The 17,511-nt window shown below is 35.7% G+C and overlaps 1 protein-coding gene across 2 annotated transcripts in view; it reads right to left on the bottom strand.

Annotated features, from left to right (window-relative positions):
• Positions 1 to 1,605: 1,605 nt before the first annotated feature.
• The window catches only part of UHRF2 (ubiquitin like with PHD and ring finger domains 2), an 80,489-nt gene continuing 64,583 nt past the window's right edge, over positions 1,606 to 17,511 (bottom strand). The window contains exons 10-16 of one of the 2 annotated variants that reach the window (XM_040460873.1): positions 14,764 to 14,870; positions 11,316 to 11,478; positions 10,489 to 10,629; positions 8,694 to 8,790; positions 8,204 to 8,361; positions 3,993 to 4,091; positions 1,606 to 3,009 (exon numbers count right to left, since the gene is read on the bottom strand). In XM_040460873.1, coding sequence (XP_040316807.1) covers positions 2,863 to 3,009; positions 3,993 to 4,091; positions 8,204 to 8,361; positions 8,694 to 8,790; positions 10,489 to 10,629; positions 11,316 to 11,478; positions 14,764 to 14,870 — 912 coding nt within the window. In that variant the 3' untranslated portion in view covers positions 1,606 to 2,862. Of the gene's footprint in view, positions 3,010 to 3,992; positions 4,092 to 8,203; positions 8,362 to 8,693; positions 8,791 to 9,628; positions 10,034 to 10,488; positions 10,630 to 11,315; positions 11,479 to 14,763; positions 14,871 to 17,511 lie in introns of those variants that run through there. The other variant, XM_040460874.1, reaches the window with a different exon arrangement.

The following is a 17,511-nucleotide window of genomic DNA, read 5'->3' as shown; positions in this document are numbered from 1 at the left end:
ACTAACCTAAAATATCTATATATGACATTTGAGACCATGGAATTTTGAATATTTACTAGATATTTGATAATAATTTTTTTTCTTTACATGTATGACAATGGTATTGTGGTTATTTCCTGTATCTTTTAGAGTAAACTGAAATATTTATGTAAAAACAAACGAAGTCTTTTAAAAAAGTTTAAAAGCAAAATAAAATTGCTTAGTTTGGGGCCGTCCTGGACTCCTGAACATGTTAAGCTGGAATCAGCTTTCTTTCCTAGTCTATAATGTTATAGCAAAGTTAAGACAAAACATAGCGTAGGGGTGCCTGGGTGGCTCAGTCAGTTGAGTGTCTGACTTAGGCTCAGGTCATGATCTTGCAGTTCATGAGTTCAAGCCCCACGTCGGGCTCTGTGCTGACAGCTCAGAGCCTGGGGCCTGCTTCAGATTCTGTGTGTGTGTCTCTCTCTCTCTCTCTCTCTGCCCCTTCCCCACTCATGCTCTCTCAGAAGTGAATAAACGTTAAAAAAAAAAATAAAAATAAAAAAAAAGACAAAACATAGCCTAACTATGGAAATCACTTATTTTGCTAATAAAAGCAGAACAATCCAGTTCAAGTAGCTGAAACTGGGAGATGTTCCCCACCCTTCATGCAGAGAGATGGCCAATGCCAAAGGGAATACACTAGATGATGCAATTTAATGATTCATTTCAATCTAAAAAGGTTCTATTTAAATTAGATCCTTCAATGGGGCGCCTGGGTGGCGCAGTCGGTTAAGCGTCCGACTTCAGCCAGGTCATGATCTCGCGGTCCGTGAGTTCGAGCCCCGCGTCAGGCTCTGGGCTGATGGCTCAGAGCCTGGAGCCTGTTTCCGATTCTGTGTGTCCCTCTTTCTCTGCCCCTCCCCCGTTCATGCTCTGTCTCTCTCTGTCCCAAAAATAAATAAACGTTGAAAAAAAAATTAAAAAAGAGAAAAAATTAGATCCTTCAAAATAAAAATGATTCCAATGTCTGTTAAAAACAAGCCCAAAGTGACAACCAGTCCAATCACTATGCTGTAAGTGTTCCCCAGAACTTGATTTTGATGTGAGATCCTTTATAGCCCAACAGTAAAGACTGCCAGCACCTGGGCTCACATTGCCTGCTTCTAGCACAGCTGTGCCACTTCTCTGACGTATGGACTTTGGCAAGTTCCTTTTTTTTTTTTTTAAATGTTTATTTATTTTTGAGAGAGAGAGAGAGAGAAAGAGAGAGAGAGAGAGACAGAGAGAGAGAGAGAGAGAGAGACAGAGAGTGAACAGGGGAATGGCAGATAGAAAGGGAGACACAGGATCAGAAGTAGGCTTTGGGCTCCGAGCTATCAGCACAGAGCCCAACGTGGGGCTTGAACCCACCAACTGTGAGATCATGACCTGAGCTGAAGTCAGACGTTTAACTGACTGAGCCACCCAGAAGCCCCTGAACTTTGGCAAGTTTCTTAACCTTTCTGTACCTCTGAGGTTCATCCATAAGATGGGGATAACAGGACTGCCTCTAAGGGTTGTCAGAAGGATTAAATAAACACACATATACTCAGTAAATATTGGCATTATATATGGCTCTGAATTCAGGAATAGAAAAACTGATTCAATCATATTAAAACTTTACTCTGATGAAAACAATATACTTTCAGAGACTAGAACAATGTTTTAGCATATTCTCATGTCTGTGAAATAAGAAGTAGCACTGATGCTAAAATTGAACGTAAGACAAGTTATTATAGAAAATTTTTCTAATTTAGTAAAATTAAAAAAGAAAAATCAAACATAAGGTGAAACCTGTCCTTAGTTCATACTAGTTCTTATTACCAAAAACCAAGAATAGAGAATTGTACAAAATGTCTATTTTAAAATGCACAATGAAATACTCTGGAAGTGATTACTTCTGGAAGTGATTACTTCTTAAAAATACATACTTACAAGCCAGACAAATGTAGAAAAGTGAAGTAAGATGAGCTATTTTTCTGGTCATAAAATATTTATTAATGTATACTTTAGGGAATATAGTGAATATAAAATTTAGGATCACAATATGAAGCAATTTCAGTCCTCTCAAAAGTCAAGCCCAGCCCTCAATGCTCTGCAGATGTAAAACCACTGGTGAGACTCACTAAAAGCAGTTTGACTAGTACAGAAGAGGCTTTTCATGAACATTTACAACTAGAGCATCTGAATACCTCTTTTAAGTGCAAAACCACACCACATTACACTAATGCAGCAACAATGCATTCATATTGTTCTCATTAGTCATTAGTAGTCAACTTGCATAAAACACCAGAAAAAAAGCACAATGGAGCTCACAAAATGGGCTAAAAAATGAACTTGTCCTTGCAAAACACATTGTAATGGAAGAAGACATTAAAAATGTATTATGCACAATACAGAAGCTGCGTTCCAAAGATCTCGAGTGTCATTTCCTTTTCTGTAAAATCAAATTACATGAACCAGGCACAACTAATATTTGGGAGGCAGTGCGTAGCTAAAACTTCATTTAACTAATTACTCAATGATTTAAAAAATCCCCATACGTCTTTTCTGTCCTGAGGTAGTTGCAAAATAAATCATAACTTGGATATCAACTAGAGCTGAGGCTTTGACTTTTTACTCATTTAAAACTAGTTGTTACTGACAGGAACTACCTTTTGATATTTAAAAGACAGTTGAGAAATGGGCCTCTCACTACACACACAAGATAATGGCTATGTAGGAAAGAGGATTAGCTGCTTCAGAACGTGAGAGATATGGTCCACCATAGCGCTTCCACCCTCCCCGCCCCCTCCCCCCAACCATTTTAGATTCTTTATTGTCCAAAAAGCCACCAAGAGCAACACAGTAGTAGACAAATCATCGTCCTTTGCTGTAGCCAGGGAAGAAAAGGTCAAGTAGAGTCTGCAGAATCTCATTGGGAATCATGAGATAATTCTGGCCAAGATCATGCCGGCAAGCAGGACAGGAGAAAACTTGAGCCTTAAAGGAGCGCTGTAAGCAATCCTAAGGCAAAATCAAAACAGAAACAAAAACATACCCAATTTCATCAGAGTATAGCATGTAGAAAAGTCAATGGCTTAAGCTTTTAAATAGGAACTAGAAACTTAAGATGTACTGTAAAGGCCTGAATCTGCACTCTGAAAACTAGTCTATAGACATGGCTTTAAGTTCCACTTCCAGCATATATTGTGAGACTTCAGGTAAATGACCTTAATTTTGAGTGCTTTAATTTCCTCATCCAATAAAATGAGAGTGTTAGAATTTATGTGTGATTTTCACTAGCCTCACCTACATTGGATTTTAATCCTGTTCTTTATAACAGAACACCTAAAAGAAATTTAGGATTTCCCTGCTTAGAACTAAGTTATATATCTTATCAAATCACTTAACATAGAATGTGTCTTCCAGAAATATATGGGTCAGGCACAAACACATATGTGGAAGATTTGTTTCCATGTTACAAAAGAAATTAAAATTCAGAAGCTAGGTCAGGACACACAACCACTGAGCAGTAGAGCAGGATTCCAACCTTGCTTTGACTAAAACTCAATCTTCCCCTTTACACCACACTAATAATGCAATATTCAACTCCTCTGGAAATGCTACCAGACAGAATCTGTTTTAGGTTTCATTAAGCGGATGGAATTATTTCAGTCCGCACTATAATATATAAAACATACATAAGCTATAACAAAAATAGCAATGACACCTTACTTTCTTCTCCATTTCAAATTCTCCTCAACAATTCCAAACATGATAAAATACCTTTGACTATAGAATACATATTTGACTATTACTGTCTATAGTAATAAAATTAAAATAAATTAAAACATGCATTACTGCCAAAATGTAATGAAATGTTTCTTAACTGGCAAGGTTCCACAACTATTCTGCTGCACGGAAAAATGTTTCACGTGCTAAAACTATGTTTGGAGGTTAGTTGCCCTCTGTCCTAACAAGGGAAAATGAGAAAGAAACCTACTTACTTTACAGACATTATGGAGGCAATCTGTTGTCACAGGCTGGTAAACTAGCTCCTGGCAGCAGACACACATAAAAGATTGTTCCAATTTTTTCAGGAAATTCTAGAATGGCACCCAGGGGGAAGAAAAAAAAAAAAAAGGTTAGCTTTGTAAAAAATTAGTAAGATTATAAGTAATTAGGGAAAAAATGTCTTTGTCACATTTAAAACGTTTTGTATTAAAAAAAAGTAACGGTAACCATAAGCAAATATGAAAATATACAACCGAAGAAACTTCATTCCATAATATATACACATTAGTTTTAAATCTTATAATTGGTTTGGAAAAGCTGCAAAGTGAAAATATATGGCATTAAAAAGTGAATGTCTCCCCTTAAACCTCACATTCCAGAGATTACTATTTTTGCCTTTAACACAGTCATGGACATGTGTTAACAAACTAGAATTTAAATAAAAACTTAAAAGGGGGAAAAATATCAATCATGGATAGCTTGTCTCAAGGTCATTACATATAGATGTCTCTTTTCAAAAAAGCTGGGTGGGTGGTATTCCAGTAATATGAACACATTATTTATTTAATCTTTTGCTGTTAAGAAACTTCAATATTTATTTTTTAGCTAAATAAATAAGCAAATAAATAAATAAATAAATAATAGCACTAGGCAATAATACTGTGTAGTATCTAATACTCCAAAGAATCAACATATTTATTCTCCTAGGATTATCTTCTGTGATATTTTGCCTCAATCCAAAAATCCCATATTTTCCTGATGCCAATGTTTACTCAAATTGGGACTAAATTTAAATGGTAGAGCCATCTAAAGCAAATATGATCAAATGGGTACTCTTATACTCATCAAAAGCGATTACTGGTTCCATTTTACCCAACTATTTCTTTTAAACTAGAAAGGTAAGTAGAGTTTTGAATAGTCACAAGGCTAATCTTCTGTTCAGTTATTTCTGGTAATATGGGAAAATATTTTATGTTTTTTTCTGTCAATAAAAAAGAATTTACAAGAGTTTCAAGTTAAAATTAAACCAAAGATCCCATTTCAAAGTTGTATCTTGAAACTAACTTATTTATGGACATTATAAAAGTCAAGTGAATTAGTAACAAAATATTATACAATATACTGGAAGAATAAAATGGGAGGAGATATGGAAAAAACTCAAACTTTAATACCAAGTACACCCCCCAACACACAACAAACTACTTTGTTAATGACTGCTAATTTCCCTGGCATCTCCATGATACTTGTAATATGTACTAAGATATTTCAAATTCCTACAATGGGCTAGGTACTCATCTGCATCGTGGTGACAAAAATGCAAAGTCTCTCCTTTCATGGAACTTTATAAAATCAATTTCAGACAGTAATAACTGAGCAAACAAAGCAAACTAAAGCAACAGAGTAAAAGAGTGGCTGTTTTAGAAAGCGTAGCCAGGGAAGACCTTTGTGAAGACCTGTACTTTGCAGAGACTTACAGGAAAGAAGGAGTGAGCGACATGAAGGTGTAAAGAATTTTCTAGTTAGAGAGACAGTATGGGTCTAAGGGCCTAGGATAAGGAACAGGCTGAGCATGTTTATTTATTTATTTATTTATTTATTTATTTATTTATTTATTTATAAAAAAATTTTTTTTTCAACGTTTATTTATTTTTGGGACAGAGAGAGACAGAGCATGAACGGGGGAGGAGCAGAGAGAGAGGAAGACACAGAATCTGAAACAGGCTCCAGGCTCTGAGTCATCAGCACAGAGCCCGATGCGGGGCTCGAACTCACGGACCGCGAGATCGTGACCTGGCTGAAGTCGGCCGCTTAACCGACTGCGCCACCCAGGCGCCCCAGGCTGAGCATGTTTAAATAGCACAGAGCGTGTTTAAATATGGCTGAAGCGTTTGGGCCTGAGAGGGCCCATGCCAGATCATGTAGGGCCTTGGGAAGGTATTGGGATAAAAATATACTCACATATACATAACATATGCACTTATTTTAAAGCCACCAATGGCCAACACTTGGTTTTTCTGGCTTAATAAATGTGTTCCTGGCTTATCTGAAGAGAATTGGCATAAAAGCTGTTCACAACAATAGTACATACACATCCAGAGTAATCAATAGCAGCAAGCTCATAATCATCTCACCCAGGCATGCAAGATCCTGCCAACAGAGGATAACCTACTGGATACAATTTTGTCTTTTTTTTTAAGTTTATTTATTTTGGGGGGGGGGGGGAGGGGCAGAGGGAGGAGACAGAATACCAAGCAGGCTCCATACTGTCAGTGTGAAGCCTTATGAGGGGCTGGAACCCACAAAAATGCAAGATCTTGACCTGAGTGAAACCAAGAGTCAGATGCTTAACCAACTGAGCCACCCAGGTGCTCCCACCTTTTTTAAAATTGTGGCTTGAGAACTGTCAATTATTGACTTTATTTCATATTAAAGTTACATTGAAAGAACTCACAAGTATACTTGGTTTGCATACAATTGCCAAGTCTCACAGGACTCAATCACTTCAATAATTTTTTTAAATTGATAAACAGTATACACATATTAGCAGTCTTACACTGAAGCCCAATACACACATCCAAACCAGTCAATAGATGTGCAAGAGAACTTCCATGTACACTCAGGTAGCTTTTTCCTCCACCTGTATCTGCTACTTTGTCTCCTGCCCACCCACAGCTGGAACTCACCCACGTTATCCACCTAACCACCAGCTGTACCCCTCCAACTAGAGAATATTTAGACTATGATCAATAACTGTTTGCTGCACCTTACTTTCTCTAAGTGAAAATGACCTACCAGGGTCAGACTCTCACTATGTCTGGGTCTCTTGGCTAAAAAGCAAGTAACACTTCACACAGAGCTCAATCACTTTCCTTCTGTCCTCCAAACACGTAAGCTTCATTTTACCAAGAATAACCCATTATCACATACATAAGCAAAGGAAATGATGAATCCTAAAGGGTATTTGATAAATTTCACCCATTTCTAAAACTTTAAAAATTAGGGGCATCTGGCTGCCTCAGTCTGTAGAGCATGAGCATCTTGATCTTGGTGTCATGAGTTTGAGCCCCATACTCAAAAATAAGTTAAAAAATAAGTAAGGCGTCTGGCTGGCTCAATCGGTAGAGCCAGGGTAGATCTCAGGGTTCTGAGTTCAATCCTCGTGCTGGGTACAGAGATTACTTAAAAATGAAATCTTAAAAAAAATATGTATACACACACACACACACACACACACACACACACACACACACAGAAATAAATAAATAAATGTTTAAAAATTTTATCAGGGAACATTCTTCCTTAATATTGATGACTATTTCTCAAACAAAAAGCAACACAAAAATTCAGAGTTCTAAATTTAGATAGAAAGATAGATCTTAACTAACCCGATTTCAGACATATGAGAAATTCTGGCTAATACACTGACAGAAATAAAAGGAGCATTGGAAAGAAGAAAATTAGTAGAAGATGACAGGATAAAACTTCAAGAGAAGATACTAAGGTTCACTCACAATAGCTGCACAGAGGAAAAAATGCAGAGAAGTAATTATGTTACACCTGACAAGGGGTTAATATCTAATAAACAGAATATTCTAATTTTAAGCAAAATAAATTAAGACATAAATAAAAGCAAGTGAACAAAGAAGGAATAGCCAATTCACATTTGAAAACTCCAGCTTTTAGGATTTGATAAGGAAGCCTCATTTGCAAAACACAGCTTAATACAAAATCCACACACATCAGTTGTAATTTCTTTTCACTTTAAAATTTCATGATTACCAAAAATGGGAAAAAAAATCCAAAACATATAAAGTATTTAAATAAATCAATACTGGTTTATTTTACAAACAGGTTAAACATGTGCTGCATTGCTTAAGACTTATGCCATCATCAGATAACTTTGAACTATAGCAAAAAATTTCCTGATGAGTTTTAAATTAAGTGTGTTTACACAACTGAAAATTCTTCCCATGAATAGTGCCTTCAACATAAATGATTAAGTTCAGGCACAAAGAGGTTAAAACCAACAACTAAGAGGCCTAAAATCCACCTAAGAGCATTTAAGTATTACCTTAGATTATTTCTGAAAGTGACACTGGATGAGATGATTACATAAAAACGTCGTTTTGACTGACTTGCAAAGGAAAATTATTTTTCATCATGTCAATAATAAAACATTATTATTTAAAAAATCTTTACATACTGGACCTTCCACAAGAGATGCAAGCACTTCATCCCATAGCTTCTGGTTTTGGTGATCTTCTCTGATTAGATGTTGTTGTTGAGGGGTTAGTTGGAAAGCCTCAACTGCTTCTGCTGAATCTGATGTTTTTAACACTTTGGAGGCACTTGGACAATCATCTAGATTCATTTAAAAATACATAAGCAGGTTTACTAGCGGTTCTAAGCACAACTATGAGACCTAAGAGTTAACTGGTACCAGTTAATGTTTAGCATGAAGATAACCTACACACAGCAGCATCTAACTTCCGATGGAGTTTAGAATACTACGTTTGCTGCTATTTTGGCTCTGACACTATTAAAATACACAGAAAGCCCCCCACCACCCCTCCACCCCCAAAAAATCCTTCACTTTGCTTTTAATTTTTTATGAGTTTCTCAAATTTTTCTCTTAATATTTTTCTTTATTAGAAACTATGATTTTAGGACTTATGTTTGCAATCATTACCTACCATCTGTAGTTGGCCTTTTTGAGGCTCCACTAGCCTGCTTCTTTGACTGTCCTTTAGTCTTCTTCCCTTCCTTATCTGAAGGGTAACCTACTGGATACTGTTGGGGGAAAAAGTACAATATAGATTTAAGTTTCACAGAGAAAAGGGGTTCTAGATGCTGCTGAGAAATTAAAAAAGGGGAGGTGGGGTAAGAGTCTGTATTTTCCCTAAACTGAAAGACTTTATATAAAGAAAACAAACATTTAAAGGACAGAAGACTATTAAAATCCCCAATTCAGTGTAAAACCATGTAGTTTTGACTGTTGAACATTCCATTTTATAAAATAATAATCTTAGTTTCAGATCTAAAAGAGGAAAGACAAGTTTTCAGGAGGTTTGACTAGGTGGCTTGAAAAGTGTGAGGAAGAAATTAAAGAATCTAGATATGAAGGTAAGTGAGATCAACCACACAGCACAATATGGTACTCATAGAGATGGTAGTACACTCAATTGTGGAGCCAATCTTTAAAAAACAAAACAAAACAAACCCACCCACAACATTAAGGGTCAAATTTCTTATCTCCCAAAATAAGGTGGGGCACAGGGGCTTTTAGAGGACCTAAAGACACTAAATTACTGAATTCTTTATCAGCTAAAGGTTTGACTTTAAGGAATAAAATTCTACCTATTTGTGTTTTACTGGCTACCCTTATGGGGAGAACATGCTTTGTTGATAACACTGATATTTAAAGCTCAACATGTTTCAGGCCCCATCAATGATGTTTTTAACTTAATCATAGCAGATGAGCTTACATGCTTCTGCTTAGTTTCAAATCTAACCTATCTAGAGCATTGCTCTGCTGAACAATGAATCTGAAAAATTCTTTTGAAAATGGATTTAACAAGTTATTTTTTTATATTGTTATAAAAAGAATATTGGCAGTTATTTTATCAGCTGATGGGTCTCATTTAAACAATCAATTCTACAAGTTTAAAAAGAAAACAAAAACAGACACAGACTTGCACTAAAAAACACACACTCACCTGCCTGGGTGGTCAGACACTTGCCCATAGTTCAGCCCCTACACATGCAGTGTGGGCAGAGCCAGGGGAAATGAAAAGCTGGTAGTCTTTACAGGAAGCACAACAATGGGGAATGATGGAAGATGAACTCAAACCATGCTCTGGAGTCAGTGTCAGGGACAAAGTCTAGGGTGCATAGGCAGTGGACGGGGGAATGTAGCCATACCATCCATTATGCATACAAAACCAACAAAGTCTTATATGGGTTAACAGCTGAACATGGGCAAAAGGGAAAAAAAAGGCAAAGCACTAAAGGTGGTGACAGGACAGGGAAGCAGCTTTGAGGGGGAAGAGAAAAAAGGGGTGAGGAAAAGTGAGAAGGGTAGGAGAAGCAGACCACTCTTATAAGCCACCTCCCCCTTCCCCTACCAGAGACACACCCCCTGTGCCCTCTATGATAAACTTCCCTTCTTAAGGTCTTCTCTATATTAATTTTATGTATCCCTCTCCTTCATTGTTCAAGTCATTTCCAAATTGAATTACAACTATTTTACTTTTCATTGAAGGCTTGGTTTTTCCCAAGCACAATTCTTGGTCTTAGAGCAGTTTGACACCTAGAATGCTACTACCTTTTTATTTGTTTTCCTTCTGTATACTTGAATGATTTCATTCCTCACCCCTTACAGTCCACTGATCAATTGCTGTGAGCTGTATCCAGTGTTAAGGCACAAAGATACTACAGAGGTGTGTGTTTTTATGAGCATACAGGTAGCCTAGACAAATGTAATCTAACCTGTAAACGTAGACATAGTCTCCTTGACCGTTCTATTCCTTCTGAGGTCCAAGGAGCAGGTTCAACATCATCTCTTCTTAAAAGGTAGCGCCAAACCAAGAATCCATGGCTTGATGAAATCTCTGGCCAGTATTTCACCACCTAAATCATAATTATTTCGGTACTAGTTTGAGATTTAATATTTAGACTTATTCATAATGCCACATTACTAGTTTAACTAAGTACACTTGACTTAACTGAATGCAACTTCAAAAGATACTTGCTTTAAGAATAGTAAATAAAAAATCACTAGAATACTGTTTTTACCTTGATTTTTAATTAAGGTAGTTCCCACATAAGTACCCATTGCTATAAGTTTGAAATATTAACAAGATTATGCTCAATAACAGAATCTCGCATAATAGGATATAAAAATGGTGGCAGTAAATGCCTCCATTTTTTAAAACAATACAACCTATCTGAACAATTATAATGTGCTTGGCTCTGAAAATCTATTATAATTAAAATAATTCTGAAAGATATAACAATCAGTATCTATGATGCCCATGTTATTCAAATAGTTTTATCACAGAGAATATATACTTATAAAAAACTTAACCTAAAACAGAACTCTGCCCTTATGGACTTCAAATAAGCATTAAGAGAAAAAATATCAAAGTTAGGAGCTCACTTTGTATATCTGTTACATTTCCAGAAAAAGTAGAGATACCAACTAAGGTGGTCTACTACTTCCTTTAGCCCACCCACTGTAGGGTAGTTCCCTGTGGCAACCCTGTCTTGAAAGCCCAGGAAAAATGACTAACAAGATGTCATGCCAGATAGAGCACCTTATAAATGCCATCATATCTGTTGCCTTCTTCAGGAGCATATTTGCTGATCTTCCTCCCTTTAAAACTGCGTATCACTCTGACTGGCTTACCAGCTCTCCAATTCCGAGACTCTGCTCCAATTTTATCATCCAATGGAGCATCACAGTTTAGGGCCAATGCCCTAAAAAATAAAACAAAGTCTTTATACCAAGTAATCTTTAAGTATATAATCGCATTATTAGCTCAATTAAAAGGTGAATTATGCCTTACCTGATAGTTAAGATTCTATGATTCTTTCCATATTATTCCAGATAATAGGATTATGCTTTCCCCCACCAGCAGAGAAGACAAATCAGTTTTCTGATGTCACCCCCAAGCCAGGGGATTGGTTCTCAGATAGCCTGTAGGGTTCTTCTGAAAGTAATAACATCTGTGCCACGTATAATAGAAAACAACTAGAAATACATGGAATTTTTTTTTAAATAACGAGGGAAGGGAGAAAGTTGGACACTAAAGCAAGTGATTGTTGTAGTAGTTATTTTTGATAAGGGAGGGAGTGAAGTATATTGCTGGAATAATGTAGAAAGAAATCCAGAAAAATAAATTTGTCAGCAAGGTACAAATGACCTTTCTAGGTCTACTTTCCACATTCCAGATGATAGAGATTCCTTACCGTTTAAAAGTTATTAAAGAACAATTTTAATATGAAATTATCGTTTAAAGATTTCTAGTAAAAAGGTAAGTTTAAATAAAACTGAAGCAATCAAATGCCTGCACTAAATCATGATAATAAAGATTTTTGGCTCCTCCAGATCACTATTTTTATGATGACACATGAACAAGGAGGAACAGTGAGTGAGAAGCAGCACCTGATTTACTTGAAGCTTCCTTAGTATGTGTACTCACTTAGTAGTAATTAATCAGTAAGGTTATGTTAGAAGACCTTTCTTGGGAGAACTTAGTCCTGCCAAAAAAACAAAAACAACAAAAAAAACCAAACCAAACAAAAAAACCCCAAAGTTCCCACCAAATCAGAAACTATTTAAAATTAGTATTCTTCCTCTGAGATACCTACTTCCTAACTTAAGTGACAAGACACCACTGAGAACATGTAAGGTTAAAAACACACACACCCAATTTGGTAAATTCAGATATGATACAAAATACTTTTTCAGGGCATAATTCTTTTTATGCAGCTTCAAATGAAATTCACCGTAAGATGAAATGTCTAATCTACCCAAATCTCTTCATCACAGTTATATTGTTAAAGTAAATACAGTGTTTAGTTAAAAAAAAAAAAAAAAAAAAACTTTCATAAATGTGGTCAAATAGTTGGAGTTTACCAAGTTAATTTTTTTTAATCTCAAAGGGAGATGCATTAAATCTCTGGGAGGTAGAAGAAAATGTATCCAATCTTCTAGTGTTAGTATTATATCTTATTTATGGAATACCTATTGAGATATACATACTTCATCTTCTTAAAGAGCAAGGAAAAGAATAAGTACTATTTTCACATTAATGAACAGAATGGTTTGGTACTTACAAGGACCTTTAGTCAGAACTGCCACCACTAACTGGCATTAATAACTCACTTCTATTTTCACATTAAGTATGTAGGTTGTTCAAGTATGTGAAGAGATTCCAAGAAGATCAAACTATGCAAAACAAGGCTTTACCATTAGTCTGCAGCTCAATTGGTTGTTTCTAACTGCCCTGATAAAGGAAGGCCAGGATACCTTGCTGCCCACTTCAGTTTCATAAAGTGAAAGAGCTGAGAAGAAATAGGAACAACCTTCTCAAAGCAAGAAGCAAGGGTCAAACTCCCTCTTAGTGGAGAAGGAAAAATAAACTGGACCATACACTAGTCAGGAAAAAGTGTAATATGGGTCAGAGCTAAGGGTCTTTGACCTTGGTTTTCATGTTTATGAAACATCTATGTATCTTTGCTCAAGAGGTCTTTATAATCACAATGTGTACTCAAAACTTAATGTATAAATTAACTGAATGGATGTCAGAGTCCCTATGGTAAGTCAATCCTAAATTGTTTTCAGTCAGAATTTTATTTTCACTACCTTCTCTTAAATACAAACATTTTTACAACGTATCAATTATTTTCTGAGATTGTAACATAATGGTAAACAGGGTTATACTTAGATTCTTTAAAAGCTTGAAAAATATTTACCATTTACATTACAAGTGCAGGTAGTTAGGAAACAAATCTCATTCAAGCAAAATAACTCATTATTATTAAAGGGTAAATATAATCTTCAGATGAGACAACTTAAAAAAGCACTTTTAAAAATTCAAGATATACTTTCACTGACAAAAACACATCAAAATATTTCTAACTCCTTTTAAGATCATTCCTCCTAAAGAGCTGCTTTCTCACTAGAAAAAGACTAACTAGGGACTGGACTCCTACTTCAGGAATGTTTTCACCAGCAAATCTGACCTGTCTCCTCTGCTGGTTCAGTTAAATAATCCTACTGTCAGAAATAATAGAGAAGGAAGACATAAAAACAGACTATGTAATTTGGTATGCAACAAATTCTTGAAATCATACTGGTATATTCTTTACTTCACACGGTAATCAGAAATTAAGGGCACACTACTTAAAACCGAGTGATTCAGATTCAAAGAAAAATACTCATTTTTACTCAATAATCCATAAAACACTCATAACAATAGGATATAAAAATTTTGACTTTATGAAATTGACCTAAAAATTATGACAAGTTATAATGTGGTTGTTGCTATCTGATGATCTGGGTCACTTTATTATTATTGCTATTAGCATGCATTTATGAACTAAAACATTTTGAAGTCGTCAAGTTTTCTGCTCCCATGGAAGCTGGCATATCATTAATACCTCTATAGAACAAAGGTCAGCACAAGGTGGCTCTTTTGTAATGCTTTATAAGCATTTAGTTAGAAAAGGTCACTTTTATAACTAAACATTCTAACACTTAAAAGACATTATAAATCCTAAAAGCACCTTGAGTATAGCTTTAAGTTTATCTGATATTTCACTTATGCCCACAAATGTGGGCTCCCAATCTTAAACCTACTTCATATTGGTGAGTTTCCTCTAAAAAGAAGTTTGTTACTTTAAAAGACAAATCTGTGTTGGGTAAAACATAACTTTGATCCATGAGGTAGTAGATAAGCCACCTTGTTCTCAATATCACTTATATTAGATTCCCTTCCTTCAAAGGTTTCAACATGTTTTAAAATGTAAAGCACATGTATTAAGACTGGGAATTATGTTATTTACAAAATATAAAGAAATAAGTTACAATACTTATAAACAATTATATAATCAGATAATGGGATTTTAAATTTAGATTTTTAACTCTCAATTTAAGATTCTGCCCTACAGAATAACTTACAAATTATATTAATATAATCAAACTTTTATACAAAGCCCAAATAAATAGACTTTACAAACTCTAACAGTAAAGAATACCTGTTCATGTTTGTTAATGTTTGATCAGCTGATGGTGCACCAATTCTTTTATTACCAGCAAGATTTTTACCACCACTCCCAGTGTATGTGAATTCATCACCTCGGTCCTACAGGAGAAAAATTTCAACATTAAGATACCTAAGCCCAAATATAATTTCACTAATTCTTGTTTTACAGTCAGAGCACTTGGTTAGGATGTTATGGATTTACACGTTCTCTCAAGGTATATACCAAAATCAGACAAAATTTAAAAGTGGTGTACATAGTATACCCTCAAGTTATATCAAGTTATCGAGTTGATCATTTTAAAGTTATAGCTTCCAATACTTCTAAATGTGGCTATTCTCATGCTATACATATAAGCCAATAATCTACAGAATGTTAGAAAACAGGGGCTCCTGGGTGGCTCAGTCGGGTAAGCGGCCAGCTTTGGCTCAGGTTGTGATCCTGCGGTTCGTGAGTTTGAGCCCCAGGTCAGGCTCTGTGCTGACAGCTCAGAGCCTGGAGCCTGCTTCGGATTCTGTGTCTCCCTCTCTCTCTGCCCCTTCCCTGCTTTTGTTCTGTCTGTCTGTCTCTCTCAAAAACAAATAAACATTATAAACAAACAAACATTTAAAAAAATTAAAAAAAAGAATGCTAGAAAATAAGGTCTTATGGACTGGGAATATTATTTAATTCAACGGTATTAAAATAAACATCAATATTAGCTTGTAGGTTTTTACAGAGTATCATTTCAGTAAATACTCTGTATCTGATTTCCCATCAGCAATCGATGTCATACCCAAGTTTGCTGTTAAATTTCAAAATTAAAATCCTTACAGAATACTAAGTTCCCCACATTTCACGCTGTACAGGTTCACTCAAATCACACTGAGATAAAAAAAAATCACCTAGCATTAAAAAGAACATTGGAAAAGAATTTGAAAACTAAAATCTGTATAAAGTATCTAGTAAATGTGAAAAAAACATGCCAAAGGAAGTAGGTATTACATAAACTAGCTCCACAAATATCTCTGTAATAGCTATAAATTTATATTGATATTACTAAGTTTCTATCTGAATCAGTACTCAAAATCAATTGAGAAGAGTATCAGTATACAAATTAATTCTATTAGCACTATCAAAATAGTGGTTCTTTTTTTTTTTTATTATTGTTATAGTTGACACACAATATAACATTAGTCTCAGGCATCCAACATAGTGATTCAACAAAATTACACATTACTGTATGCTAACCACAAGTGTAGCTACCATCTATCACCATACAATGCTAATATAACCATTGACTATATTATTTATGCTGTCTTTTATATTCCCATGACTTAGTAATTCCATAACTAGAAGACTCTATCTCTAACTCCTCTTCACTCATCTTGCCCATTCCCCCACCCATTAGTGTTACTTCTTTATTGCAAGATTTTAATTAGTTTAGACTGAACTCAAGATAATCAAGTGTTCTCTATTAAATCCTTGTCTGTAATAAAGGTCAATTATTTTGCATCTTGTTTTTCCTTTGGATAAAGTAAAAACTAAAATTTCATGTTTTAAAAAAATTTTTTTAAATGTTTATTCACTTTTGAGAGATGGAGAGAGACAGAGTGTGAGCTGGGGAGGGGCAGAGAGGGAGGGAGACACAGAATTTGAAACAGGCTCCAGGCTCTGAGCTGTCAGCACAGAGCCCTGCACAGGGCTCTAACTCATGACCCGGGGCTCTAACTCATGAACCGTGAGCTCATGACCTGAGCTAAAGTCGGATGCTTAACTGACTGAGCCACCCAGGTGCCCCCAAAATCTCATGGTCTAGTAAGTGTTCTTATCTGTCTAAAAACCTTGACTTCAGTTTTTGTTGATCCAATACTGAGGACTATATCTTAAAGACTAAGGCTCATGACCTGAACCAAAATCAGAAGTTGGACACTGAACTGACTGAGCCACCCAGGCATCCCAACTCTGTCAACTTTTGAAGTTAGAATTGTGGCAGTGCTATAAAGGAAAAGGGAGTGGGGACTAGGAGAGAATAATAGGGACAATCTAAGCTCAGTACTGTTTAAAACGAAAGAACAAAAACATTTCTGATTATTTTTCAAGCAGCAAATAAGTAAAAATAGTTATTCTACCTCATATTGTATTCTATGTCATTAACTCATCCTTACTTTAATCGTCACACCAATAGAAACTTTAATTGTCACTGGGGAAAAAAGAATTGTCAGACTGTCAGAGCTCAGTCGGTATTAGTTCAGACTAATTTTCCTGAGGAAAAATGATCAGCCCAAATTTATTACATCTTTAAGTCCATGTACCCCTGTGAGCCAGTAGCCTAAAGACTGCTGTCTGAGAACCCCTCACATAAGAAGTCATCATTTATAGAGGGGACATACCACTGCCCCACAGTGACTCAATTTCCCAGTCTCTACTCTTTTTTCAAGTTGTAAAGCAGCTGTCTAACACAATAAGCTGGATGTTCCCCTTCCTGCCATCACCTTTATCAAGCAAAAGGAGTTCATCTCAAATCTTCTCAACACCCCCTGCCAAAGACTATCAGATAAATATCCTAAAGCATAGTTAACATCATTAAACTTTTCTCAGACACCTTTGATGATTCCTTAATTCAAGGCTATTTAGATAGAATACAGTTGCAATTTCTGTGAGTTTCTCTCTTCTAATACTCCTTACATGTTTGCAAAACTGGATACTACCACTACTGCTGGTAACACTTCCACTTACTGTGTGTGTGTGGGGGGGGGGGGG

Source organism: Herpailurus yagouaroundi, unplaced genomic scaffold (assembly GCF_014898765.1).
Source record: "Herpailurus yagouaroundi ecotype Mexico unplaced genomic scaffold, PumYag 252, whole genome shotgun sequence".
NCBI classification, from domain to species: domain Eukaryota; kingdom Metazoa; phylum Chordata; class Mammalia; order Carnivora; family Felidae; genus Herpailurus; species Herpailurus yagouaroundi.
The sequence above is the reverse complement of the archived record's forward strand: the minus strand, read 5'-3'. Positions and strand labels throughout refer to the sequence as shown.